This window comes from Poecile atricapillus, unplaced genomic scaffold, assembly GCF_030490865.1.
Source record: "Poecile atricapillus isolate bPoeAtr1 unplaced genomic scaffold, bPoeAtr1.hap1 scaffold_342, whole genome shotgun sequence".
In the NCBI taxonomy this organism is placed as follows: domain Eukaryota; kingdom Metazoa; phylum Chordata; class Aves; order Passeriformes; family Paridae; genus Poecile; species Poecile atricapillus.
Genome location: NW_026709139.1, coordinates 12,707 through 34,957, shown reverse-complemented (window position 1 = coordinate 34,957; position 22,251 = coordinate 12,707). Strand labels below are relative to the sequence as shown.

Below are 22,251 nucleotides of genomic sequence, written 5' to 3'. Positions count from 1 at the left end.
TTTTTTTCACACCCTTCAGCATTTGGGGGTCTCCTCATTGCCTCCCCGCCGCTTTTTCCCTTTTATTTAACATTTTACAGCCATTTCAGGCCGGCGCTTTTAGCGTTAAACCCCTCCCACGCCGTAATTTGGGGAGGGTGGGGGGGGATCCTTAATTTCTCCTTAATTTCCCACCAATCCCCCCCCTGTCCATCCCCACCCCCCCATCATTGTGGGACCCCTCAATATTTCACAGCACCCTCCCCAATTTCCCCCCCCGGCAGCTCCCGGTTCCCCCCCCCTCGCAGCGGCCGTGCCGAGGATGGACTGGGAGTGATTCCCGGTAAGGGAATTTATTTTGTGGGGGGGGGGTCTCTCCTCGGGGAGGGTTTTTTTTCTTTTTTGGGGGGGGTTTAAAAACGAGGTGGGAGTTTCAGGTTTATTTTTGACGCTTCCCCCGCTTGGGGGGGGGCCGTTTTTGTGGGGTGTCCCCCCCCCGTTCTGATGCGTCACTGTCACCGAACCGGCCGGGCCGGCGGGGGGGGGGGAGCACCGGAGGGGGGGGGGCGGGGGAGCCCCGGCACGCGGCCGCCTCAGCGCTTAATTACAGCCCCTAATTACAGCCTTAATTACAGCTCCGGTTAATTGAGTGCGGGGGGGGGGGGGCAGTGAGGTTTGGGGGGGCTCCCTGCGGACCCCCCCCCGGGCACGGCGGGGTTTTGCACATTCATTGTTCAGCCGGGGCCGCGACGTCATCGGGCAGCGGCCGCCGCGGCGCCTGTCGGGACAGCGAGGCCATGTCGGGATAGGGGGGCTCTGTCGGGATAGGGGGGTTTCTGGCGGGATAGGGGGGTCCTGGCGGGATAGGGGGGTTCTGGCGGGATAGGGGGGGGTCCTGTTGGGATAGGGGGGGGTCCTGTTGGGATAGGGGGGGGTCCTGGCGGGATAGGGGGGCTCTGTCGGGATAGGCGGGTTCTGGCGGGATAGGGGGGTTCTGGCGGGATAGGGGGGCTCTGTCGGGACAGGGGGGGTCCTGTCGGGATAGAGGAGTTCTATCAGGATGAGAGGGGTTCTGGTGTGGACGGAGGAGTTCTGTCGGGATAGAGGGACTCTGTCAGGACAGTGAGGCCATGTCGGGATAGAGGGGGCCCTGTTAGGAGAGCTGGGTTCTGTTGGTACAGCGGGGCCCTGTTGGGACAGCGAGGCCATGTCGGGATAGGGGGGGGTCCTGTCGGGATAGGGGGGGTCCCTGTCGGGATAGGGGGGTCCTGTCGGGATAGGTGGGGTCCTGTCGGGATAGGGGGGTCCTGTCAGGATAGAGGAGTTCTGTCGGGATAGAGGGGTTCTGTCGGGATAGAGGGGGTTCTGGCGGGATAGAGGGGTTCTGGCGGGGATAGAGGGGTTTCTGGCGGGATAGAGGGACTCTGTCAGGACAGTGAGGCCATGTCGCGATATAGAGGGGCCCTGTCAGGAGAGCTGGGTTTCTGTCGGGATAGAGGGGTCCTGGCGGGACAGCGAGGCCATGTCGGGATATCTGGGCTCTGTCAGGACAGTGGGGTTTTTGCTGGGATATCCAGGTTCTGTCAGGACAGCCGGGGTTCTGTTGGGATATCTGGGCCCTGTCGGGATATCTGGGCCCTGTCGGGGGGGCTTTGTCCCTCTGGGGGCGGCCCAGGTGTGACACTTCTCTTCCTCCTCTTCCTCCTCTTACTCCTCTTTCTCCTCCTCCTCCTCTTCCTCCTCCTCTTCTCCTCTCCTCCTCTTCCTCCTCTTCCTCCTCTTCCTCCTCTTCCTCCTCCTCCTCTCCTCCTCCCTCCACCTCCCTCTTCCTCCTCTTCCTCCTCTTCCTCCTCTTCCTCCTCTTACCTCCTCTTCCTCCTCCTCCTCCTCCTCCTCCTCCTCCTCCTCCTCTTCTCCTCCTCCTCCTCCTCCTCTTCCTCCTCTTCCTCCTCCTCCTCCTCCTCACCCCCCCATGTGGCCGCAGGCGGAGCACGAGGACCGGAACCCCCAAAATGAAAGTGGATCGGACGAAACTGAAGAAAACCCCCACAGAGGCGGTGAGAGCTTGGGGACACTCGGGGACACTCAGGGGGGGCTTGGGGACACTCGGGGGGGCTTGGGGACACTGGGGAGGGGCTTGGGGACACTGGGGGGGGGCTTGGGGACACTCAGGGAGGGGGGTTGGGGACACTCGGGGGGGCTTGGGACACTCGGGGACACTCGGGGAGAGGTCGGGGACACTCAGGGGGAGCTTGGGGACACTCGGGGACACTCGGGGGGGATTGGAGATGTCTGAGGGCTTGGGGACATTGGAAGGGAATGGGGGGGTTTGAGGACATTGTGGGGGGCTTTGGGGACACTGGGGGGGTTTGGGGACACTGGGGGGTGTTGGGGACTCAGGGAGTGTCGGGGCAGTGATTTTGGGGACACTGGGGGTGTTGGGGACATTGTGGGGGGCTTTGGGGACACTGGGGGGTGTTGGGGACTCGGGAGTGTCGGGGCAGTGATTTTGGGGACATTGTGGGGGGCTTTGGGGACACTGGGGGGGTGTTGGGGACTCAGGGAGTGTTGGGGCAGTGATTTTGGGGACACTGAGGGGGTGTGGGGACACTGGGGGCGTTGGGACTCATGGGAGTGTCGGGGCAGTGATTTTGGGGACACTGGGGGGGGGTTTGGGGACACTGGGGGGCGTTGGGGACCCCGTGAGGGGACAGTGCTGAGCCCCCCCTGTGCCCCCAGCCCGCCGACTGCCGGGCCCTCATCGAGAAGCTCAAGGGCTGCAGCGACGAGCAGCTGGTGACAGAGCTGCAGCAGATCAAGACATGGAACATTGGCAAGGTGGGAGGGGTCCCCAAAAACCCCGGGGGGGGGTCCCCAAAACCCGGGGGGGGGTCCCCAAAACCCGGGGGGGGTCCCCAAAACCCGGGGGGAGTCCCAAACCTTGTGGGGGTCTTGATACCGAGGTGGGAATTTCCCAGGGGTTCCCCCCTGGTGTGTCAGGGTGGCTCTGAGCTCGTCCCCAAAGCGCTCAGAGTCACGGGGGGCTCACCCTGGGACCCCCCCAGAATGGGAGGGGGCACCCCCAGAGTGTCCCTGAAATGGGGAGGGGGTCCCTGGGTCTGCCTGAGCCCCCCTGAGCTCTCAGCCCCTCAGGGTGGGGCCGTTCTGGAGTTTTCTGGAGGTTTAGGAATGTGAGGAGGGGGCTCTGAATTTCCTGCAGCCTTTCCCCGGGGTTGGGGGGCTGGGTTGGGGGGCTCAGGGGTTGCAGCCCGTGCCCTGGGGGTCTCAGGGGGTGTGTGGGGCTGGGTTGGGGGGCTCAGGGGGTCCAGGCCGTACCCCCCAGCCACCACATCTCCCGCCCAATGCGAGCTGTACCACTGGGTGGGTTTGAGTGGCTGTGTTGGGGGGCTGGGTTGGGGGGCTCAGGGGGTGTGTGGGGCTGGGTTTGGGGGGCTCAGGGGGTCCAGGCCATGCCATGGGGGGCTCAGGGGGTCCAGCCCGTACCCCAGCCCCACATCTCCCCCCCATAGTGCGAGCTGTACCACTGGGAGGGTTTGAGGGGGCTGTGTTGGGGGGCTCAGGGGGTGTGTGGGGCTGGGTTGGGGGGCTCAGGGGGTGTGTGGGGCTGGGTTGGGGGGCTCAGGGGGTGTGTGGGGCTGGGTTGGGGGGCTCAGGGGGTGTGTGGGGCTGGGTTGGGGGGCTCAGGGGGTGTGTGGGGGGCTGGGTTGGGGGGCTCAGGGGTGTTGGGGGGCTGGGTTGGGGGGCTCAGCGGGTCCAGCCCGTGCCCCCAGCCCCACATCTCCCCCCCCAGTGCGAGCTGTACCACTGGGTGGGTTTGAGGGGGCTGTGTTGGGGGGCTCAGGGGGTGTGTGGGCTGGGTTGGGGGGCCTCAGGGGGTGTGTGGGGCTGGGTTGGGGGGCTCAGAGGGTCCAGCCCATAGCCCCCAGCCCCACATCTCCCCACCCAGTGCGAGCTGTACCACTGGGTGGGTTTGAGGGGCTGTGTTGGGGGGCTCAGGGGGTGTGTGGGGCTGTGTTGGGGGGCTCAGGGGGTGTGTGTGGGGCTGGGTTGGGGGGCTCAGGGGGTCCAGCCCGTGCCCCCAGCCCCACATCTCCCACCCAGTGCGAGCTGTACCACTGGGTGGACCTGCTGGACCGTTTCGACGCGCTGCTGGCCGAGGCGGGCCGGCCGGTGGAGGCCATGAGCTGGATGCTGGCCTGCGACCGGCCCGAGCGCCAGCCCCTCAAAGCCCTGCTGCTGGCCCTGCTCAACTTCACCGCTCTGCTCATCGAGTACAGACTTCTCCCGCCACCTCTACAGCTCCAATCGAGGTGGGCAACCACCCTCCCCAGGTGTGCCAGCCCCCCCTGGCACAGCCCTGAGCCCTGGCACACCCCTGAGCCATGGCACACCTGTCCCCACAGCACCTGACCACGCTGCTGGCCTCCTCGGACATGCACGTGGTGCTGGCCGTGCTCAACCTGCTCTACGTGTTCAGCAAACGCTCCAACTACATCACCCGCCTGGGCTCCGAGCGCCGCGGGCCCCTGCTGGCCCGCCTGCAGCACCTGGCCGAGGTGGGGGGCATTTGGGGGATTTGGGGATTTTGGGGATTTTTTTGGGGGGTTTTTTGGGGGTTTTTTTTGGATTTTTTGGGGTTTTTTTGGGTTTTTTTGGGGTTTTTTTTGGGGCTTTTTGGGTCTTTTGGGGGATTTTTTTGGGATTTTGGGGGGTTTTTTTGGGGGATTTTGGGGATTTTTTGGGGTTTTTTTGGGGGGTTTTTGGGTTTTTTTGGGGTTTCTTTGGATTTTTTCGGGTTTTTTGGGGGTTTTTTTGGGATTTTTTCGGGTTTTTTGGGGGTTTTTTTGGGGGTTTTTTGGGTCTTTTGGGTATTTTTGTGGATTTTGGGGGGTTTTTTAGGGGGGTTTTTTGGGGGATTTTTTGGGGTTTTTTTGGGGGGGGTTGGGGGTTTTTTTGGGGGGGTGTTTGAGGATTTTTGGGGATTTTTTGGGGTTTTTTAGGTTTTTTTAGGGATTTTTGGGCGTTTTTTGGGGGTTTTTAGGGGCTTTTTTGGGGGTTTCTTTGGGGATGTTTTGGGGGGTTTTTGAGGGGTTTTGGGGGTTTTTAGGGGGGGTTTTGAGGGGTTTGGGTTTTTTTTTGGGGGGTCTTTAGGGGAGTTTTTTGGGGGGGTTTTAGGGTTTTTTTTGGGGGTTTTTAGAGGATTTTTTGGGGGGGTTTTTGGGGGGTTTTTTGGGGGGGTTTTGGGATTTTTTGGGGGGATTTTTTGGAGGTTTTTGGGGGGCTTTTTGGGGGGTTTTTGGAGGTTTTGGGGGGGATTTTTTGGAGGTTTTTTGGAGGTTTTTTGGGGTTTTTGGGGCTCAGCAGGGCGGGGCTGAGCTGGGCTGGTCTCCCTGCAGAGCTGGGGTGGGAAGGAGAACGGATTCGGGCTGGCTGAGTGCTGCAGGGACCTGCACATGATGGTGAGTGGCACCTGAGGCACCCTGAGCTCACCTGTGTCACCTGTGCCTGTCCTGGGGGTCCCCAGAGCTCACCTGTGTCACCTGGGGCCGGCCTGGAGTGTGACAGAGCTCACCTGTGGCACCTGGGGTTGGCCTGGGGGTCCCAGAGCTCACCTGTGCCTGTCCTGGGGGTCCCCAGAGCTCACCTGTGGCACCTGGGGCCGGCCTGGGGGTCCCCAGAGCTCACCTGGGGCTGGCCTGGCGTGTGACAGAAGTCACCTGTGCCTGTCCTGGGGGTCCCAGAGTTCACCTGTGCTTTTCCTGGGGGTCCCAGAGCTCACCTGTGTCACCTGGGGCCGGCCTGGAGTGTGACAGAAGTCACCTGTGCCTGTCTTGGGGTCCCAGAGCTCACCTGTGCCTGTCCTGGGGGTCCCCAGAGCTCACCTGTGTCACCTGGGGCTGGCCTGGCGTGTGACAGAAGTCACCTGTGCCTGTCCTGGGGGTCCCAGAGCTCACCTGTGCCTGTCCTGGGGGTCCCAAGGTCACCTGTGCCTTCCTGGGGGGTCCCAGAGCTCACCTGTGCCTTTCCTGGGGGTCCCAGAGCTCACCTGTGCCTGTCCTGGGGGTCCCAGAGCTCACCTGTGCCTGTCCTGGGGGTCCCAGAGCTCACCTGTGCCTGTCCTGGGGTCCCAGAGCTCACCTGTGCCTGTCCTGGGGGTCCCCTGAGCTCACCTGTGCCTTTCCTGGGGGTCCCAAGGTTACCTGTGCCTTTCCTGGGGGTCCCTGAGCTCACCTGTGCCTTTCCTGGGGGTCCCAGAGCTCACCTGTGCCTGTCCTGGGGGTCCCTGAGCTCACCTGTGCCTTTCTTGGGGGTCCCAGAGCTCACCTGTGCCTGTCCCGGGGGTCCCTGAGCTCACCTGTGCCTGTCCTGGGGGGTCCCAAGGTTACCTGTGCCTCACCTGTGCCTCAGGTGTTCCTCTGGCACGTGTGACATTGTCCCATCTCGGTGTGCCCCGATCCCAACATCGCCTTTGTCCCCCCCTGAGGGCCCTCAGTGCCATCCTGGGGGTCCCCCCACCCCTTTCAGTGTCCCCCAGGGTCCCCCCAGGTGAGGTGACCCTGCTGTGACCCCCCCCTGTCCCCCCCCCCCCCCAGAAATACCCCCCCAGTGCCACCACCCTGCACTTCGAGTTCTACGCCGAGCCGGGCGTCGAGGTGAAGGTGGACAAGAGGGTGAGTGACCCTGGGGACACCTGGGGACACCTGGGGACACCTGGGGGGGACACCAGGAGCCCCCCGACACCTGGGGGCCACCCCCTGACCTGCTGTGCCCCCCCCAGGCCACCAGCACCACCCTGCACTACATCCACATCGAGCAGCTGGACAAGGTGAGTCTGGGGGGGCACCTGTGTTTGGGGGGGGGGCTTGGCTGGGGTCAGGGACCCCCACACCCTGCCCTGCCCCCCAGGTGTGCCTCTCTGCCCCCCAGCTTTGTCCCCTGTCCCCCAGGTGGTGTCCCCTGCCCCCCAGGTGTGTCCCTCTGCCCCCCAGGTGTGTCCCTCTGCCCCCCAGGTGTGTCCCTCTGTCCCCCAGGTGTGTCCCCCTGCCCCCCAGCTTTGTCCCCTGTCCCCCAGGTGTGTCCCTCTGCCCCCCAGGTGTGTCCCTCTGCCCCCCAGGTGTGTCCCTCTGCCCCCCAGCTTTGTCCCCTGTCCCCCAGGTGTGTCCCTCTGCCCCCCAGGTGTGTCCCTCTGCCCCCCAGCTTTGTCCCCTGTCCCCCAGGTGTGTCCCTCTGCCCCCCAGGTGTGTCCCCTCTGCCCCCCAGCTTTGTCCCTGTCCCCCAGGTGTGTCCCTCTGCCCCCCAGGTGTGTCCCTCTGCCCCCAGCTTTGTCCCCCTGCACCCCAGGTGTGTCCCTCTGCCCCCCAGCTTTGTCCCCTGCCCCCCAGCTTTGTCCCCTGCCCCCCAGGTGTGTCCCCTGCCCCCCAGGTGTGTCCCCTGCCCCCCAGGTGTGTCCCTCTGCCCCCCAGGTGTGTCCCTCTGCCCCCCAGCTTGTCCCCTGCCCCCCAGCTTTGTCCCCTGCCCCCCAGCTTTGTCCCCTGCCCCCCAGGTGTGTCCCTCTGCCCCCCAGCTTTGTCCCCTGCCCCCCAGGTGTGTCCCTCTGCCCCCCAGGTGTGTCCCTCTGCCCCCCAGGTGTGTCCCTCTGCCCCCCAGCTTTGTCCCCTGTCCCCCAGGTGTGTCCCCTCTGCCCCCCAGTGTGTCCCCTGCCCCCCAGGTGTGTCCCTCTGCCCCCCAGGTGGTGTCCCCTGCCCCCCAGCTTTGTTCCCTGCCCCCCGGTGTGTCCCTCTGCCCCCCAGGTGTGTCCCCTGCCCCCAGCTTTGTTCCCTGCCCCCCAGGTGTGTCCCCTCTGCCCCCCAGCTTTGTCCCCTGCCCCCCAGCTTTGTCCCCTGCCCCCCAGGTGGTCCCCTCTGCCCCCCCAGGTGTGTCCCTCTGCCCCCCAGCTTGTCCCCTGCCCCCCAGGTGTGTCCCTCTGCCCCCCCGTCTTTGTCCCCTGCACCCCCAATTTCGTCTCTCCCCACCCCAATTTGTTCTTCAACCCCCCAGTTCATCTCTCCCCACCCCAATTTTGTTTTTCCCCCACCCATTTTGTCCCTCCCCTCATCACATTTCTGTCTCTCTGCCCCCTATTTCATCCCCTACACCCCAATTCTCTCCCCTACGCCCCAATATCATCCCCTACGCCCCAGTTTCATCCCTACACCCCATTTTGTCCCCCTACACCCCAAGTTTGTCCCCTACGCCCCAATTTCATCCCCTACACCCCAGTTTGTCTCTCTGTCCCCCAGTTTTGTTCCTCTGCCCCCAATTTTGTCTCCCCACCCCAATTTCGTTCCTCCTCATCCCAATTTTGTTCTTCTGCCCCCAATTCATCCCCTACACCCCCAATTTCATCCCCTACACCCCCAATTTCGTCCCCTACACCCCAATTTTGTTCTCTACACCCCAATTCTCTCCCCTACGCCCCAATTTCATCCCCTACACCCCAAGTTCATCCCCTACACCCCCAGTTTTGTTCCCTACACCCCCAAGTTTGTCCCTCTGTCCCCCAGTTTTGTTCCTCTGCCCCCAATTTTGTCTCCCCACCCCCAATTTCGTTCCTCCCCATCCCCAATTTTGTTTTTCTGCCCCCAGTTTCGTCCCCTACACCCCCAATTCATCCCCTACACCCCAATTTCATCCCCTACACCCCAATTCATCCCCTACACCCCAGTTTTGTCCCCCTGCCCCCCCAATTTCATCCCCTACACCCCCAATTTTGTCTCCTACACCCCAATTTTGTCCCCTACACCCCAGTTCTGTCCCTCTGCCCCCCAAGTTTGTCCCTCTGCCCCCAATTCTGTCCCCTACACCCCAATTCTGTCCCCTACACCCCAGTTCTGTCCCTCTGCCCCCCAATTCTGTCCCCCTACACCCCCAATTCTGTCCCCTACACCCCAGTTCTGTCCCTCTGCCCCCCAAGTTTGTCCGTCTGCCCCCCAATTTCGTCCCCCTACACCCCAGTTCTGTCCCTCTGCCCCCCAGTTCTGTCCCTCTGCCCCCCAAGTTTGTCCCTCTGCCCCCCCAATTCTGTCCCCTACACCCCAATTCTGTCCCCTACACCCCAGTTCTGTCCCTCTGCCCCCCAAGTTTGTCCCTCTGCCCCCCAAGTTTGTCCCTCTGCCCCCCCACCTCGCTGCCCTGCTCCCCGCAGTTTCTGAGCCTCCCCTCCCGCAGATCTCGGAGAGCCCCTCGGAGATCATGGAGTCCCTGACCAAGATGTACAGCATCCCCAAGGACAAGCAGGTGCGTGGGGTGACCCCGAGGGGACCCCCCCCCGGCTCAGGGGGTGACCCCCAGACCCTCCCTGACCCCCCCAAACTCTCTGTGCCCCCCCCCCCAGATGCTGCTGTTCACCCACATCCGCCTGGCCCACGGCTTCTCCAACCACAAGAAGCGGCTGCAGGCGGTGCAGGCGCGGCTCCACGCCATCTCCATCCTGGGTGGGGCTCGTTAGGGGCTCGTTAATTGGGGGGTGGGCTCGGGGGGGGCCCGGGGGGGCAGCGTGGGGTGACCCCCCCTCCCCCCCCTCTCTGCAGTGTACTCCAACGCGCTGCAGGAGTCGGCCAACAGCATCCTGTACAACGGGCTGATCGAGGAGCTGGTGGACGTGCTGCAGATCACCGACAAGCAGCTGATGGTGAGGCTGGGGCACACCTGGGGCACACCTGGGGCACACCTGGGGTACACCTGGGGACACACCCACACCTGGGACACACCTGGGCTGTCACCTGTCACCTGGGACACACCTGGGCTGTCAGCTGGGGCACACCTGGGTCACACCTGGGTCACACCTGGGTCACACCTGGGACACACCTGGGACACACCTGGGGCACACCTGGGCTGTCAGCTGGGACACACCTGGGGCACACCTGGGCTGTCAGCTGGGGCACACCTGAGACACCTGGGGCACACCTGGGACACACCTGGGGCACACCTGAGACACCTGGGGCACACCTGGGCTGTCACCTGGGGCACACCTGGGACACACCTGGGACACACACACCTGGGACACACACACCTGGGACACACACACCTGGGACACACACACACCTGGGGCACACCTGGGCTGTCAGCTGGGGCACACCTGGGGCACACCTGGGGCACACCTGGGGCACACCTGGGCTGTCACACCTGGGTCACACCTAGGACACACCTGGGCTGTCACCTGGGGACACACCTGGGACACACCTGGACTGCCACACCTGGGCTGTCAGCTGGGGCACACCTGGGCTGTCACACCTGGGCTGTCACCTGAGCCACACCTGGGCTGTCACCTGGGCTGTCACCTATACTGTCATCTGTACCCTATACTGTCATCTGGACTGTCACCTGGGCTGTCATCTGTACCGTGTACTGTCACCTGTGCTGTCACCTGTGCTGTCAGCTATCCCATCACCTGTCACCTCATCTGTGTTGTCAGCTGTCCTGTCACCTGTGCTGTCACTTGTCCTGTCAGCTGTACCCTCACCTGGGCGACACCTGGACCATCACGTGTGGTGTCACCTGTACCCTCATCTGTGCTGTTACCTGTCCCATTATCTGTGCTGCCACCTGTTCCCTGACCTGTGCTATCACCTGTGGCATTACTTGTCTTGTTTCCTGTTTCCTCATGTATTCCCTTACCTGTCCTTCACTTGTCAGCTATGCTTTGCTGTCCTCCACCTGTTCTTTAACTGTGCTGAACCTGTCACTTCACTGGTCTGACACCTGTCTGTGCTGTACCCGTTGTACTCCTGTTGTTTCATGTGTCTGGTGTCTGTCGTTTCACCTGTTCATTCACCTGTCACGTCACCTGTCCCTGCTGTGTCCCTGATGTGTCCTGTGTGTCCATGACGTGTCCTTGACGTGTCCCTAATGTGTCCCTCACCTGTCCCCCCGTGTCCCCCCCATGTTCCCCTGTGTCCCTGGTGTGTCCTGTGTGTCCATGACGTGTCCTTGACGTGTCCCTAATGTGTCCCTCACCTGTCCCCCCGTGTCCCCCCCATGTTCCCCTGTGTCCCTCACCTGTCTCCCCTGTGTCCCCCCCATGTCCCCCCGTGTCCCTCACCTGTCTCCCCCGTGTCCCTGACGTGTCCCCCATGTCCCTGACATGTCCCTCACCTGTCCCCCCGTGTCCCCCCGTGTCCCCCCCATGTCCCCCTGTGTCCCTTACCTGTCTCCCCTGTGTCCCCCCCATGTCCCCCCGTGTCCCTCACCTGTCTCCCCCGTGTCCCTGACGTGTCCCCCATGTCCCTGACATGTCCCTCACCTGTCCCCCCGTGTCCCCCCGTGTCCCCCCCATGTCCCTCCCTGTCCCCCCCGTGTCCCTGACATGTCCCCCCGTGTCCCCCCCATGTCCCTCACCTGTCCCCCCGTGTCCCCCCCCATGTCCCCCCGTGTCCCTCACCTGTCCCTCCATGTCCCTCACCTGTCCCCTCGTGTCCTCCCCATGTCCCCCATGTCCCCCTGTGTCCCTCACCTGTCCCCCCGTGTCCCCTCACCTGTCCCCCCGTGTCCCCCCCGTGTCCCTCACCTGTCCCCCCATGTCCCCTCACCTGTCCCCCCATGTCCCCCCTGTCCCCCCCATGTCCCCCATGTCCCTCACCTGTCCCCCCCGTGTCCCTCACCTGTCCCCCCCGTGTCCCCCCCATGTCCCCCCCATGTCCCTCACCTGTCCCCCCGTGTCCCCAGGACATCAAGGCGGCGTCCCTGCGCACGCTGACGTCGATCGTTCACCTGGAGCGGACGCCGAAGCTGAGCAGCATCATCGACTGCACGGGCACCGCGTCCTACCACGGCTTCCTGCCCGTGCTGGTGCGCAACTGCATCCAGGCCATGATCGGTGCGTGCCGGGCCCGGGGGCTCACCTGGGGGGGGGGGCCCTGACCCGCCCTAACCCCACCTGTCCCACCCTTCCAGACCCTTCCATGGAGCCCTACCCCCACCAGTTCGCCACGGCGCTCTTCTCCTTCCTCTACCACCTGGCCAGCTACGACGCGGGCGGCGAGGCGCTGGTGTCGTGCGGGATGATGGAGGCGCTGCTCAAGGTGAGCTCGTGGTGCCTCAGGGTGGGGTGGGGGGGGCTCTCAGGTGAGCCTCGGGCGCCGCCTGACGCGCCCGCCACGCCCCCTGCCAGGTGATCAAGTTCCTGGGGGACGAGCAGGACCAGATCACCTTCGTCACGCGGGCCGTGCGCGTGGTGGATCTCATCACCAACCTGGACATGGCGGCCTTCCAGTCGCACAGCGGGCTGTCCATCTTCATCTACCGCCTGGAGGTGCCGCCCCTGCGCCCCCCGGGGCTGGTCTGGGGTCACCTGGGGGTGCTTTGGGGTCACCTGGGGCTGGTCTGGGGTCACCTGGGGGTGCTTTGGGGTCACCTGGGGCTGGTCTGGGGTCACCTGGGGGTGCTTTGGGGTCCCCCGGGGCTGGTCTGGGGTCACCTGGGGGTGCTTTGGGGTCCCCCAGGGTTGCTTTGGGGTCACCTGGGGGTGCTTTGGGGTCACCTGGGGGTTGCTTTGGGGTTCCCCGGGGCTGCTTTGGGGTCACCTGGGGGTGCTTTGGGGTCACCAGGGTTGTTCTGGGGTTCCCTGGTGCTGTTTTGGGTCCCCCAGGGTTGTTTTGGGGTTCCCCAGGCTGTTTTGGGTTCCCCCGGGGTGTTTTGGGGTCCCCCAGGCTGTTTTGGGGTCCCCCAGGCTGTTTTGGGGTCTTCCAGGGCTGTTTGCAGTTCCCTGGGCTGTTTTGGGGTTCCCCAGGCTGTTTTGGGTTCCCCAGGGCTGTTTTGGGTTCCCCCAGGCTGTTTTGGGGTTCCCCAGGGCTGTTTTGGGGTCCCCCAGGCTCTTTTGGGGTCCCCCAGGCTGTTTTGGGGTCTTCCAGGGCTGTTTGCAGTTCCCCGGGCTGTTTTGGGTTCCCCCAGGCTGTTTGGGGTCCCCCAGTGCTGTTTTGGGCTCCCCTGGGCTGTTTTGGGGTCTCCCAGGGCTGTTTGCAGTTCCCCGGGCTGTTTTGGGGTCCCCCGGTGCTGTTTTGGGCTCCCCCAGGCTGTTTTGGGGGTCCCCAGGCTGTTTTGGGGTCTTCCAGGGCTGTTTTGGGGTTCCCCGGGCTGTTTTGGGGTCCCCCAGTGCTGTTTTGGGGTCCCCCAGTGCTGTTTTGGGGTTCCCCAGGCTGTTTTGGGGTTTCCCAGTGCTGTTTTGGGGTTCCCCCGGGCTGTTTTGGGGTTCCCCAGGCTGTTTTGGGGTCCCCCAGTGCTGTTTTGGGGTCCCCCAGTGCTGTTTTGGGGTTCCCCCGGGCTGTTTTGGGGTTTCCCAGGCTGCTTTGGGGTCCCCCAGTGCTGTTTTGGGTTCCCCAGGGCTGTTTTGGGGTCCCCCAGGCTGTTTTGGGGTCTTCCAGGGCTGTTTGCAGTTTCCTGGGCTGTTTTGGGGTTCCCTGGTGCTGTTTTAGGGTCCCCCAGGGTTGTTTTGGGTTCCCCCGGTGCTGTTCTGAGGTTCCCCGGGCTGTTTTGGGGTTCCCCTGGGCTGTTTTGGGGTCCCCCAGTGCTGTTTTGGGGTCCCCCGGGCTGTTCTGGGGTTCCCTGGTGCTGTTTTGGGGTTCCCCCAGGGCTGTTTTGAGGTCCCCTGGGGTTGCTTTGGGGTCCCCAGGGTTGTTTTGGGTTCCCCTGGTGCTGTTTTGGGTTCCCCCAGGCTGTTTTGGGGTCCCCCAGGCTGTTTTGGGGTCCCCCAGGGCTGTTTTGGGGTCCCCCAGTGCTGTTTTGGGCTCCCCCGGTGCTGTTTTGGGTTCCCCCAGGGCTGTTTTGGGTTCCCCAGGCTGTTTTGGGGTTCCCCCGGGCTGTTTTGGGCTCCCCCGGTGCTGTTTTGGGGTCCCCCAGGCTGTTTTGGGTTCCCCCAGGCTGTTTTGGGGTCCCCCAGGCTGTTTTGGGCTCCCCCGGGCTGTTTTGGATTCCCCAGGCTGTTTTGGGGTTCCCCCGGGCTGTTTTGGGCTCCCCCGGTGCTGTTTTAGGGTCCCCCAGGGCTGTTTTGGGGTCCCCCAGGCTGTTTTGGGGTTCCCCAGTGCTGTTTTGGGTTCCCCAGGCTGTTTTGGGGTCCCCCAGGCTGTTTTGGGCTCCCCCAGGCTGTTTTGGGGTCCCCCCAGGCTGTTTTGGGGTTCCCCAGTGCTGTTTTGGGTTCCCCAGGCTGTTTTGGGTTCCCCAGTGCTGTTTTAGGGTCCCCAGGCTGTTTTGGGTCCCCCAGGCTGTTTTGGGGTCCCCAGGGCTGTTTTGGGGTTCCCCAGGCTGTTTTGGGGTCCCCCAGGCTGTTTTGGGGTCCCCCAGGCTGTTTTAGGGTTCCCCTGGGCTGTTTTGGGGTCCCCCAGGCTGTTTTGGGTTCCCCAGTGCTGTTTTGGGGTCCCCCAGTGCTGTTTTTGGGGTCCCCCAGTGCTGTTTTGGGCTCCCCCCGGTGCTGTTTTGGGGTCCCACCGGGCTGTTTTGGGCTCCCCCAGGCTGTTTTGGGGTTCCCCAGGCTGTTTTGGGGTTCCCCAGGGCTGTTTTGGGCTCCCCCAGGCTGTTTTGGGGTCCCCCAGGCTGTTTTGGATTCCCCAGGCTGTTTTGGGCTCCCCCGGTGCTGTTTTGGGGTCCCCCGGGGTTGTTTTGGGGTCCCCCGGGGTTGTTTTGGGGTCCCCCAGGGTTGTTTTGGGGTCTCCCAGGGCTGTTTGCAGTTCCCTGGGCTGTTTTGGATTCCCCAGGCTGTTTTGGGGTTCCCCAGTGCTGTTTTGGGGTCCCCCGGGGCTGTTTTGGGGTCCCCCAGGCTGTTGTGGGCTCCCCCAGGCTGTTTTGGGTTCCCCCAGGCTGTTTTGGGTTCCCCCAGGCTGTTTTGGGGTCCCCCAGTGCTGTTTTGGGGTTCCCCAGGCTGTTTTGGGGTCCCCCAGTGCTGTTTTGGGGTCCCCCAGTGCTGTTTTGGGGTTCCCCGGGCTGTTTTGGGGTCCCCCAGTGCTGTTTTGGGGTCCCCCAGGCTGTTTTGGGGTCCCCCGGGCTGTTTTGGGCTCCCCCAGGCTGTTTTGGGGTCTCCCAGGGCTGTTTTGGGCTCCCCTGGGCTGTTTTGGGGTTCCCCAGGGCTGTTTTGGGGTCTCCCAGGGCTGTTTGCAGTTCCCTGGGCTGTTTTGGGTTCCCCTGGGGCTGTTTTGGGGTCTCCCAGGGCTGTTTTGGGCTCCCCTGGGCTGTTTTGGGGTCCCCCAGTGCTGTTTTGGGTTCCCCCAGGCTGTTTTGGGGTGCTGAGTCTCTGTCCCCCCCAGCACGAGGTTGACCTGTGCCGCCGCGAGTGTCCCTTCGTCATCAAGCCCAAAGTGCAGCGCCCGCCGGCCGCCGCCCTGCCCGAGGGCGAGGACATGGAGACGGACATGGAGGGTGAGCAGGGGGGGCTGGCAGTGCCACCCCGTCCCTCGGTGTCACCCGTGTCCCCCGTGACGTCCCCGTCCCCCCCGCAGTGACCGACGTGGCCATGGAGAGCAGCCCCGGCCCCTCGGCCGAAGCCCGGCCGGACCCCCCGGCTCCGGCCGCCGTGGCCGGCACCAGCGGCGCGGCCGGCCCGGCCCCACGCGGCGGTAGGTGACCCCCAGGGGTGGGGACACGCTGGGGACACTCTGGGGACACCCTGGGGACACCCTGGGGACACGCTGGGGACACGCTGGGACACTCTGGGGACACCTGGGGACGCTGGGGATACGCTGGGGACACGCTGGGGACACTGGGGACATGCTGGGGACACTGGGGACACCTGGGGACACTCTGGGGGCACTCTGGGGACACGCTGGGGACACTGGGGACACGCTGGGGACACTCTGGGGACACTCTGGGACACGCTGGGGACACGCTGGGACGCGCTGGGGACACTGGGGACACCTGGGACACTCTGGGACACGCTGGGTACACTCTGGGGACACTGGGGACACCCTGGGGACACTGGGGACACTGGGGACACTGGGGACACTCTGGGGACACTGGGGACAATCTGGGGACACTGGGGACAATCTGGGGACACCCTGGGGACACCTGGGACACGCTGGGGACACGCTGGGACGCACTGGGGACACCTGGGACACTCTGGGACACGCTGGGGACACCCTGGGGACACCCTGGGGACACGCTGGGGACACTCTGGGACACACTGGGGACACGCTGGGGACACGCTGGGGACACTCTGGGGACACTCTGGGGACACCTGGGGACACGCTGGGGACACACTGGGGACACTCTGGGGACACCTGGGGACACGCTGGGGACACTCTGGGGACACTGGGGACACCCTGGGGACACCCTGGGGACACTCTGGGGACACTCTGGGGACACTGGGGACACCCTGGGGACACTCTGGGGACACCCTGGGGACACTGGGGACACCCTGGGGACACGCTGGGGACACTCTGGGGACACCTGGGACATGCTGGGGACACTCTGGGACACTCTGGGACACGCTGGGGACACTCTGGGGACACTCTGGGGACACCTGGGGACACCCTGGGGACAATCTGGGGACACTGGGGACACTCTGGGGACACTCTGGGGACACCCTGGGGACACTGGGGACACCCTGGGGACACTTTGGGGACACCCTGGGGACACGCTGGGACACTCTGGGACGCGCTGGGGACACCCTGGGGACACCTGGGACACGCTGGGACACGCTGGGGACACTCTGGGGACACCTGGGGACACCTGGGGACACCTGGCGGGGGTCTCACCCCTGTGTGCCCCCTCCCCAGGAGTGCAGTGCATCCCCCAGCGCGCGGCTTTGCTCAAGTCCATGCTGAACTTCCTCAAAAAAGCCATCCAGGACCCCGCCTTCTCCGACGGCATCCGCCACGGTGCGTGGTCACTGCTGAGACCGCTGACCCCTGAGACCGCTGACCAGTGACCCCAGTGACCACACTGACCACACTGACCCCTGAGACCGCTGACCACTGACCACACTGACCACTGACCACTGACCCCTGAGACCACTGACCCCTGAGACTACTGACTACTGACTACACTGACCCCACTGACCACTGAGACCGCTGACCACTGACCACACTGACCACTGAGACCACTGACCACACTGACCCCTGAGACCGCTGACCACTGACCACACTGACCCAGAGACCACTGACCCCACTGACCACACTGACCTGAGCCCACTGACCACTGACCACACTGACCCCTGACCCCTGACCCAGTGACCACTGACCCACTGACCCCTGACCCAGTGACCCCCGACCCCACCAACCCCCGACCCAGTGACCACTGAGTCCACTGAGCCCAGTGACCCCTGACCCAGTGACCCCTGACCACACTGACCCCACACTGACCCCACACTGACCCCACTGACCACACTGACCCCACACTGACCCCACTGACCACACTGACCCCACAATGACCCCACTGACCACACTGACCCCACTGACCACAATGACCACACTGACCACAATGACCCCACCAACCCCTGTCTCCACTGACCCCAGTGATCCCTGGCTCCACTGACCCCCCTGACCACTGACCCCTGACCCCACTGACCACACTGACCCCACACTGACCCCTGATCCCCCTGACCTCTGACCCCCCTGTTCCCACTGACCCCTGATCCCCCTGACCCCCCTGATCCCCCTGACCCCCCTGACCCCACTGTCCCCACACTGACCCCACTGACCACACTGACCCCACCGACCCCTGACTCCACTGACCCCAGTGATCCCTGACCCCCCTGATCCCCCTGACCCCACTGTCCCCACCCTGACCCCCTGTCCCCCCTGACCTCTGACCCCTGATCCCACTGACCCCAGTGACCACTGACCCCCCTGACCCCACTGTCCCCACACTGACCCCCTGTCCCCCCTGACCTCTGACCCCCCTGTCCCCACACTGACCCCCTGTCCCCCCTGTCCCCTGTCCCCGCTGTCCCCGCAGTGATGGACGGCTCGCTGCCCACCTCCCTGAAGCACATCATCAGCAACGCCGAGTACTACGGCCCCTCGCTGTTCCTGCTGGGTGAGCCACGCCCCGGCCCCGCCCGGGCAGCGCGGGGCGGGCGCGGCGCGGGGACCCCGCCAGGTGCTCTACCTGCCCTCAGTGCCCCCCTCTCTCCTCCCGCCGCAGCGACCGAGGTGGTGACGGTCTTCGTGTTCCAGGAGCCCTCGCTGCTGTCCTCGCTGCAGGACAACGGCCTCACCGACGTCATGCTGCACGCGCTGCTCATCAAGGACGTGAGTGTCACCTGTCTCACCTGTGTCACCTGTGTCACCTGTGTTACCTGTCCTGTGTCACCTGTCACCTGTCCTGTGTCACCTGTCCTGTGTCTGTCCCCTCACTCATCCCCTCACCGACGTCATGCTGCACGCGCTGCTCATCAAGGACGTGAGTGTCACCTGTCACCTGTGTCACCTGTCCTGTGTCACCTGTGTTACCTGTCCTCCCACCTGTGCCCTCCCCTGTCCTGTGTCTGTCCCCTCACCGACGTCATGCTGCACGCGCTGCTCATCAAGGACGTGAGTGTCACCTGTCACCTGTGTCACCTGTGTCACCTGTGCTGTCACCTGTGTTACCTGTCCTCCCACCTGTACCCTCCCCTGTCCTGTGTCTGTCCCCTCACCGACGTCATGCTGCACGCGCTGCTCATCAAGGACGTGAGTGTCACCTGTGTCACCTGTGTCACCTGTGTCACCTGTCACCTGTGTTACCTGTCACCTGTCCTGTGTCACCTGTGTTACCTGTCCTCCCACCTGTGCCCTCCCCTGTCCTGTGTCTGTCCCCTCACCGACGTCATGCTGCACGCGCTGCTCATCAAGGACGTGAGTGTCACCTGTGTCACCTGTGTCACCTGTCCTGTGTCACCTGTGTCACCTGTCACCTGTCCTGTGCCCTCCCCTGTCCTGTGTCTGTTCCCTCACTCATCCCCTCACCGACGTCATGCTGCACGCGCTGCTCATCAAGGACGTGAGTGTCACCTGTGTCACCTGTGCTACCTGTCCTGTGTCACCTGTGTCACCTGTGTTACCTGTTCTGTGTCACCTGTGCCCTCCTCCTGTCCTGTGTCTGTCCCCTCACTCATCCCCTCACCGACGTCATGCTGCACGCGCTGCTCATCAAGGACGTGAGTGTCACCTGTCACCTGTCTCACCTGTGTCACCTGTCACCTGTGTTACCTGTCACCTGTGTTACCTGTCCTCCCACCTGTACCCTCCCCTGTCCTGTGTCTGTCCCCTCACCGACGTCATGCTGCACGCGCTGCTCATCAAGGACGTGAGTGTGACTCACCTGTGTCACCTGTGTCACCTGTGTCACCTGTCCTGTGTCACCTGTGTTACCTGTCCTCCCACCTGTGCCCTCCCCTGTCCTGTGTCTGTCCCCTCACTCATCCCCTCACTGACGTCATGCTGCACGCGCTGCTCATCAAGGACGTGAGTGTCACCTGTCACCTGTGCTACCTGTCCTCTGTCACCTGTCCTGTGCTACCTGTCACCTGTGCTATCCTCCTGTCCTGTGTCTGTCCCCTCACTCATCCCCTCACCGACGTCATGCTGCACGCGCTGCTCATCAAGGATGTGAGTGTCACCTGTCACCTGTGTCACCTGTGTCACCTGTGTCACCTGTCCTGTGTCATCTGTCACCTGTCCTGTGCCCTCCTCCTGTCCTATGTCTGTCCCCTCACCTGTCCCCTCACCGACGTCATGCTGCACGCGCTGCTCATCAAGGACGTGAGTGTCACCTGTGTCACCTGTGTCACCTGTGTCACCTGTTCTGTGTCACCTGTGTTACCTGTCCTCCCACCTGTGCCCTCCCCTGTCCTGTGTCTGTCCTGTGTCTGTCCCCTCACCTGTCCCCTCACCGACGTCATGCTGCACGCGCTGCTCATCAAGGACGTGAGTGTCACCTGTCACCTGTGTCACCTGTCCTGTGTCACCTGTCCTGTGTCACCTGTTACCTGTCCTCCCACCTGTGCCCTCCCCTGTCCTGTGTCTGTCCCCTCACCGACGTCATGCTGCACACGCTGCTCATCAAGGACGTGAGTGTCACCTGTATCACCTCTGTCACCTGTGTCACCTGTGTTACCTGTTCTGTGTCACCTGTGTCACCTGTCCTGTGCCCTCCCCTGTCCTGTGTCTGTCCCCTCACCGACGTCATGCTGCACGCGCTGCTCATCAAGGACGTGAGTGTCACCTGTGTCACCTGTGTCACCTGTCCTGTGTCACCTGTGTCACCTGTGTTACCTGTTCTCCCACCTGTGCCCTCCTCCTGTCCTGTGTCTGTCCCCTCACTCATCCCCTCACCGACGTCATGCTGCACGCGCTGCTCATCAAGGACGTGAGTGTCACCTGTCACCTGTCTCACCTGTGTCACCTGTCACCTGTGTTACCTGTCACCTGTCCTGTGTCACCTGTGCTACCTGTCACCTGTGCTGTCCTCCCACCTGTGCCCTCCCCTGTCCTGTGTCTGTCCTGTGTCTGTCCCCTCACTCATCCCCTCACCGACGTCATGCTGCACACGCTGCTCATCAAGGACGTGAGTGTCACCTGTGTCACCTGTCCTGTGTCACCTGTGTTACCTGTTCTGTGTTACCTGTCACCTGTCCTGTGCCCTCCTCCTGTCCTGTGTCTGTCCCCTCGTGTGTCCCCTCACCTGTCCCCTCACCGACGTCATGCTGCACGCGCTGCTCATCAAGGATGTGAGTGTCACCTGTGTCACCTGTGTTACCTGTCCTCCCACCTGTGCCCTCCCCTGTCCTGTGTCTGTCCCCTTGTGTGTCCCCTCACCTGTCCCCTCACCGACGTCATGCTGCACGCGCTGCTCATCAAGGACGTGAGTGTCACCTGTGTCACCTGTCCTGTGTCACCTGTGTCACCTGTGTCACCTGTGCTGTCACCTGTGCTACCTGTCCTCCCACCTGTGCCCTCCCCTGTCCTGTGTCTGTCCCCTCACCAACGTCATGCTGCACGCGCTGCTCATCAAGGACGTGAGTGTCACCTGTGTCACCTGTCCCCTCTGTTACCTGTGTCACCTGTTCTGTGTTACCTGTCACCTGTGTCACCTGTGCTGTGCCTGTTCTGTATCAGTGTTGTGTTTGTCAGCTCACCTGCACCCTCACCTGTTGTACGTTTATTGTTTCACGTGTGTTACACCTGTTGTACATTTGTTACTCTACCTGTTACACCTGTTGTGTTTGTCGCTCCACCTGTGTTCCGCCTGTTGTCCGTTTGTCGCTCCACCTGTGCTACACCTGTTGTACATTTGTTACTCCACCTGTGTTACACCTGTTGTCCGTTTGTTACTCCACCTGTGTTACACCTGTTGTACATTTGTTACTCCACCTGTGTCACACTTGTTGTCCATTCCTCACCTCGCTTCTCCTTTCGCTGCTGTTGTGTTTCTCACCTGTGCTGTCACCTGGTCTCCACCTGTGTCACCTTTGTCAGCTGTCCTGCATTTGTGTCCTCACTTGTCCCAGCCCCACACCTGCCCTGGGTGTGCCCCCAGCCCCAGGTGTGCCTGACCCGCTCACCTGCCCCACACCAGCCCCACACCTGCCCCAGGTGTGCCTGACCCCCTTCACCTGCCCCACACCAGCCCCAGGTGTGCCTGACCCCCTCCCCTGCCCCACACCTGCCCCAGGTGTGTCTGACCCCCTCACCTGCCCCACACCTGCCCCAGGTGTGTCTGACCCCCTCCCCTGCCCCACACCTGCCCCAGGTGTGCCTGACCCCCTCACCAGCCCCACACCAGCCCCACACCAGCCCCAGGTGTCTCTGACCCCCTCACCAGCCCCACACCAGCCCCACACCTGCCCCAGGTGTGCCTGACCCCCTCACCAGCCCCACACCAGCCCCACACCTGCCCCAGGTGTGCCTGACCCCCACACCAGCCCCACACCTGCCCCAGGTGTGCCTGACCCCCTCACCAGCCCCACACCTGCCCCAGGTGTGTCTGACCCCCTCACCAGCCCCACACCTGCCCCAGGTGTGTCTGACCCCCTCACCAGCCCCACACCAGCCCCACACCTGCCCCAGGTGTGCCTGACCCCCTCACCAGCCCCACACCAGCCCCAGGTGTGCCTGACCCCCTCCCCTGCCCCACACCAGCCCCACACCAGCCCCAGGTGTGCCTGACCCCCTCACCTGCCCCACACCAGCCCCAGGTGTGTCTGACCCCCTCACCAGCCCCACACCTGCCCCAGGTGTGTCTGACCCCCTCACCTGCCCCACACCTGCCCCAGGTGTGCCTGACCCCCTCCCCTGCCCCACACCTGCC

General features: G+C 63.5%; 1 protein-coding gene and 1 long non-coding RNA gene across 2 annotated transcripts in view; one reads left to right on the top strand and one right to left on the bottom strand.

Moving 5' to 3' along the window:
- Positions 1-278: 278 nt before the first annotated feature.
- LOC131574477 (E3 ubiquitin-protein ligase HUWE1-like) overlaps positions 279-22,251 on the top strand; it is a 34,087-nt gene continuing 12,114 nt past the window's right edge. The window contains 20 exon segments of the mRNA XM_058828949.1: positions 279-322; positions 1,964-2,036; positions 2,719-2,817; positions 4,102-4,275; positions 4,277-4,304; positions 4,399-4,556; positions 5,397-5,459; positions 6,594-6,671; positions 6,779-6,826; positions 9,208-9,276; positions 9,374-9,473; positions 9,570-9,670; positions 11,704-11,854; positions 11,932-12,059; positions 12,149-12,289; positions 15,270-15,381; positions 15,462-15,578; positions 16,737-16,838; positions 17,917-17,997; positions 18,106-18,212. Of these exon segments, the coding sequence (XP_058684932.1) occupies positions 1,992-2,036; positions 2,719-2,817; positions 4,102-4,275; positions 4,277-4,304; positions 4,399-4,556; positions 5,397-5,459; positions 6,594-6,671; positions 6,779-6,826; positions 9,208-9,276; positions 9,374-9,473; positions 9,570-9,670; positions 11,704-11,854; positions 11,932-12,059; positions 12,149-12,289; positions 15,270-15,381; positions 15,462-15,578; positions 16,737-16,838; positions 17,917-17,997; positions 18,106-18,212 (1,902 nt within the window). The 5' untranslated portion in view covers positions 279-322; positions 1,964-1,991.
- Positions 15,618-16,590, bottom strand: LOC131574478 (uncharacterized). Its single transcript, XR_009276514.1, has 4 exons — positions 16,522-16,590; positions 16,239-16,407; positions 15,905-15,965; positions 15,618-15,669 (listed from the first exon to the last, which is right to left on the bottom strand). It is a non-coding gene; the product is annotated as an uncharacterized LOC131574478 (long non-coding RNA).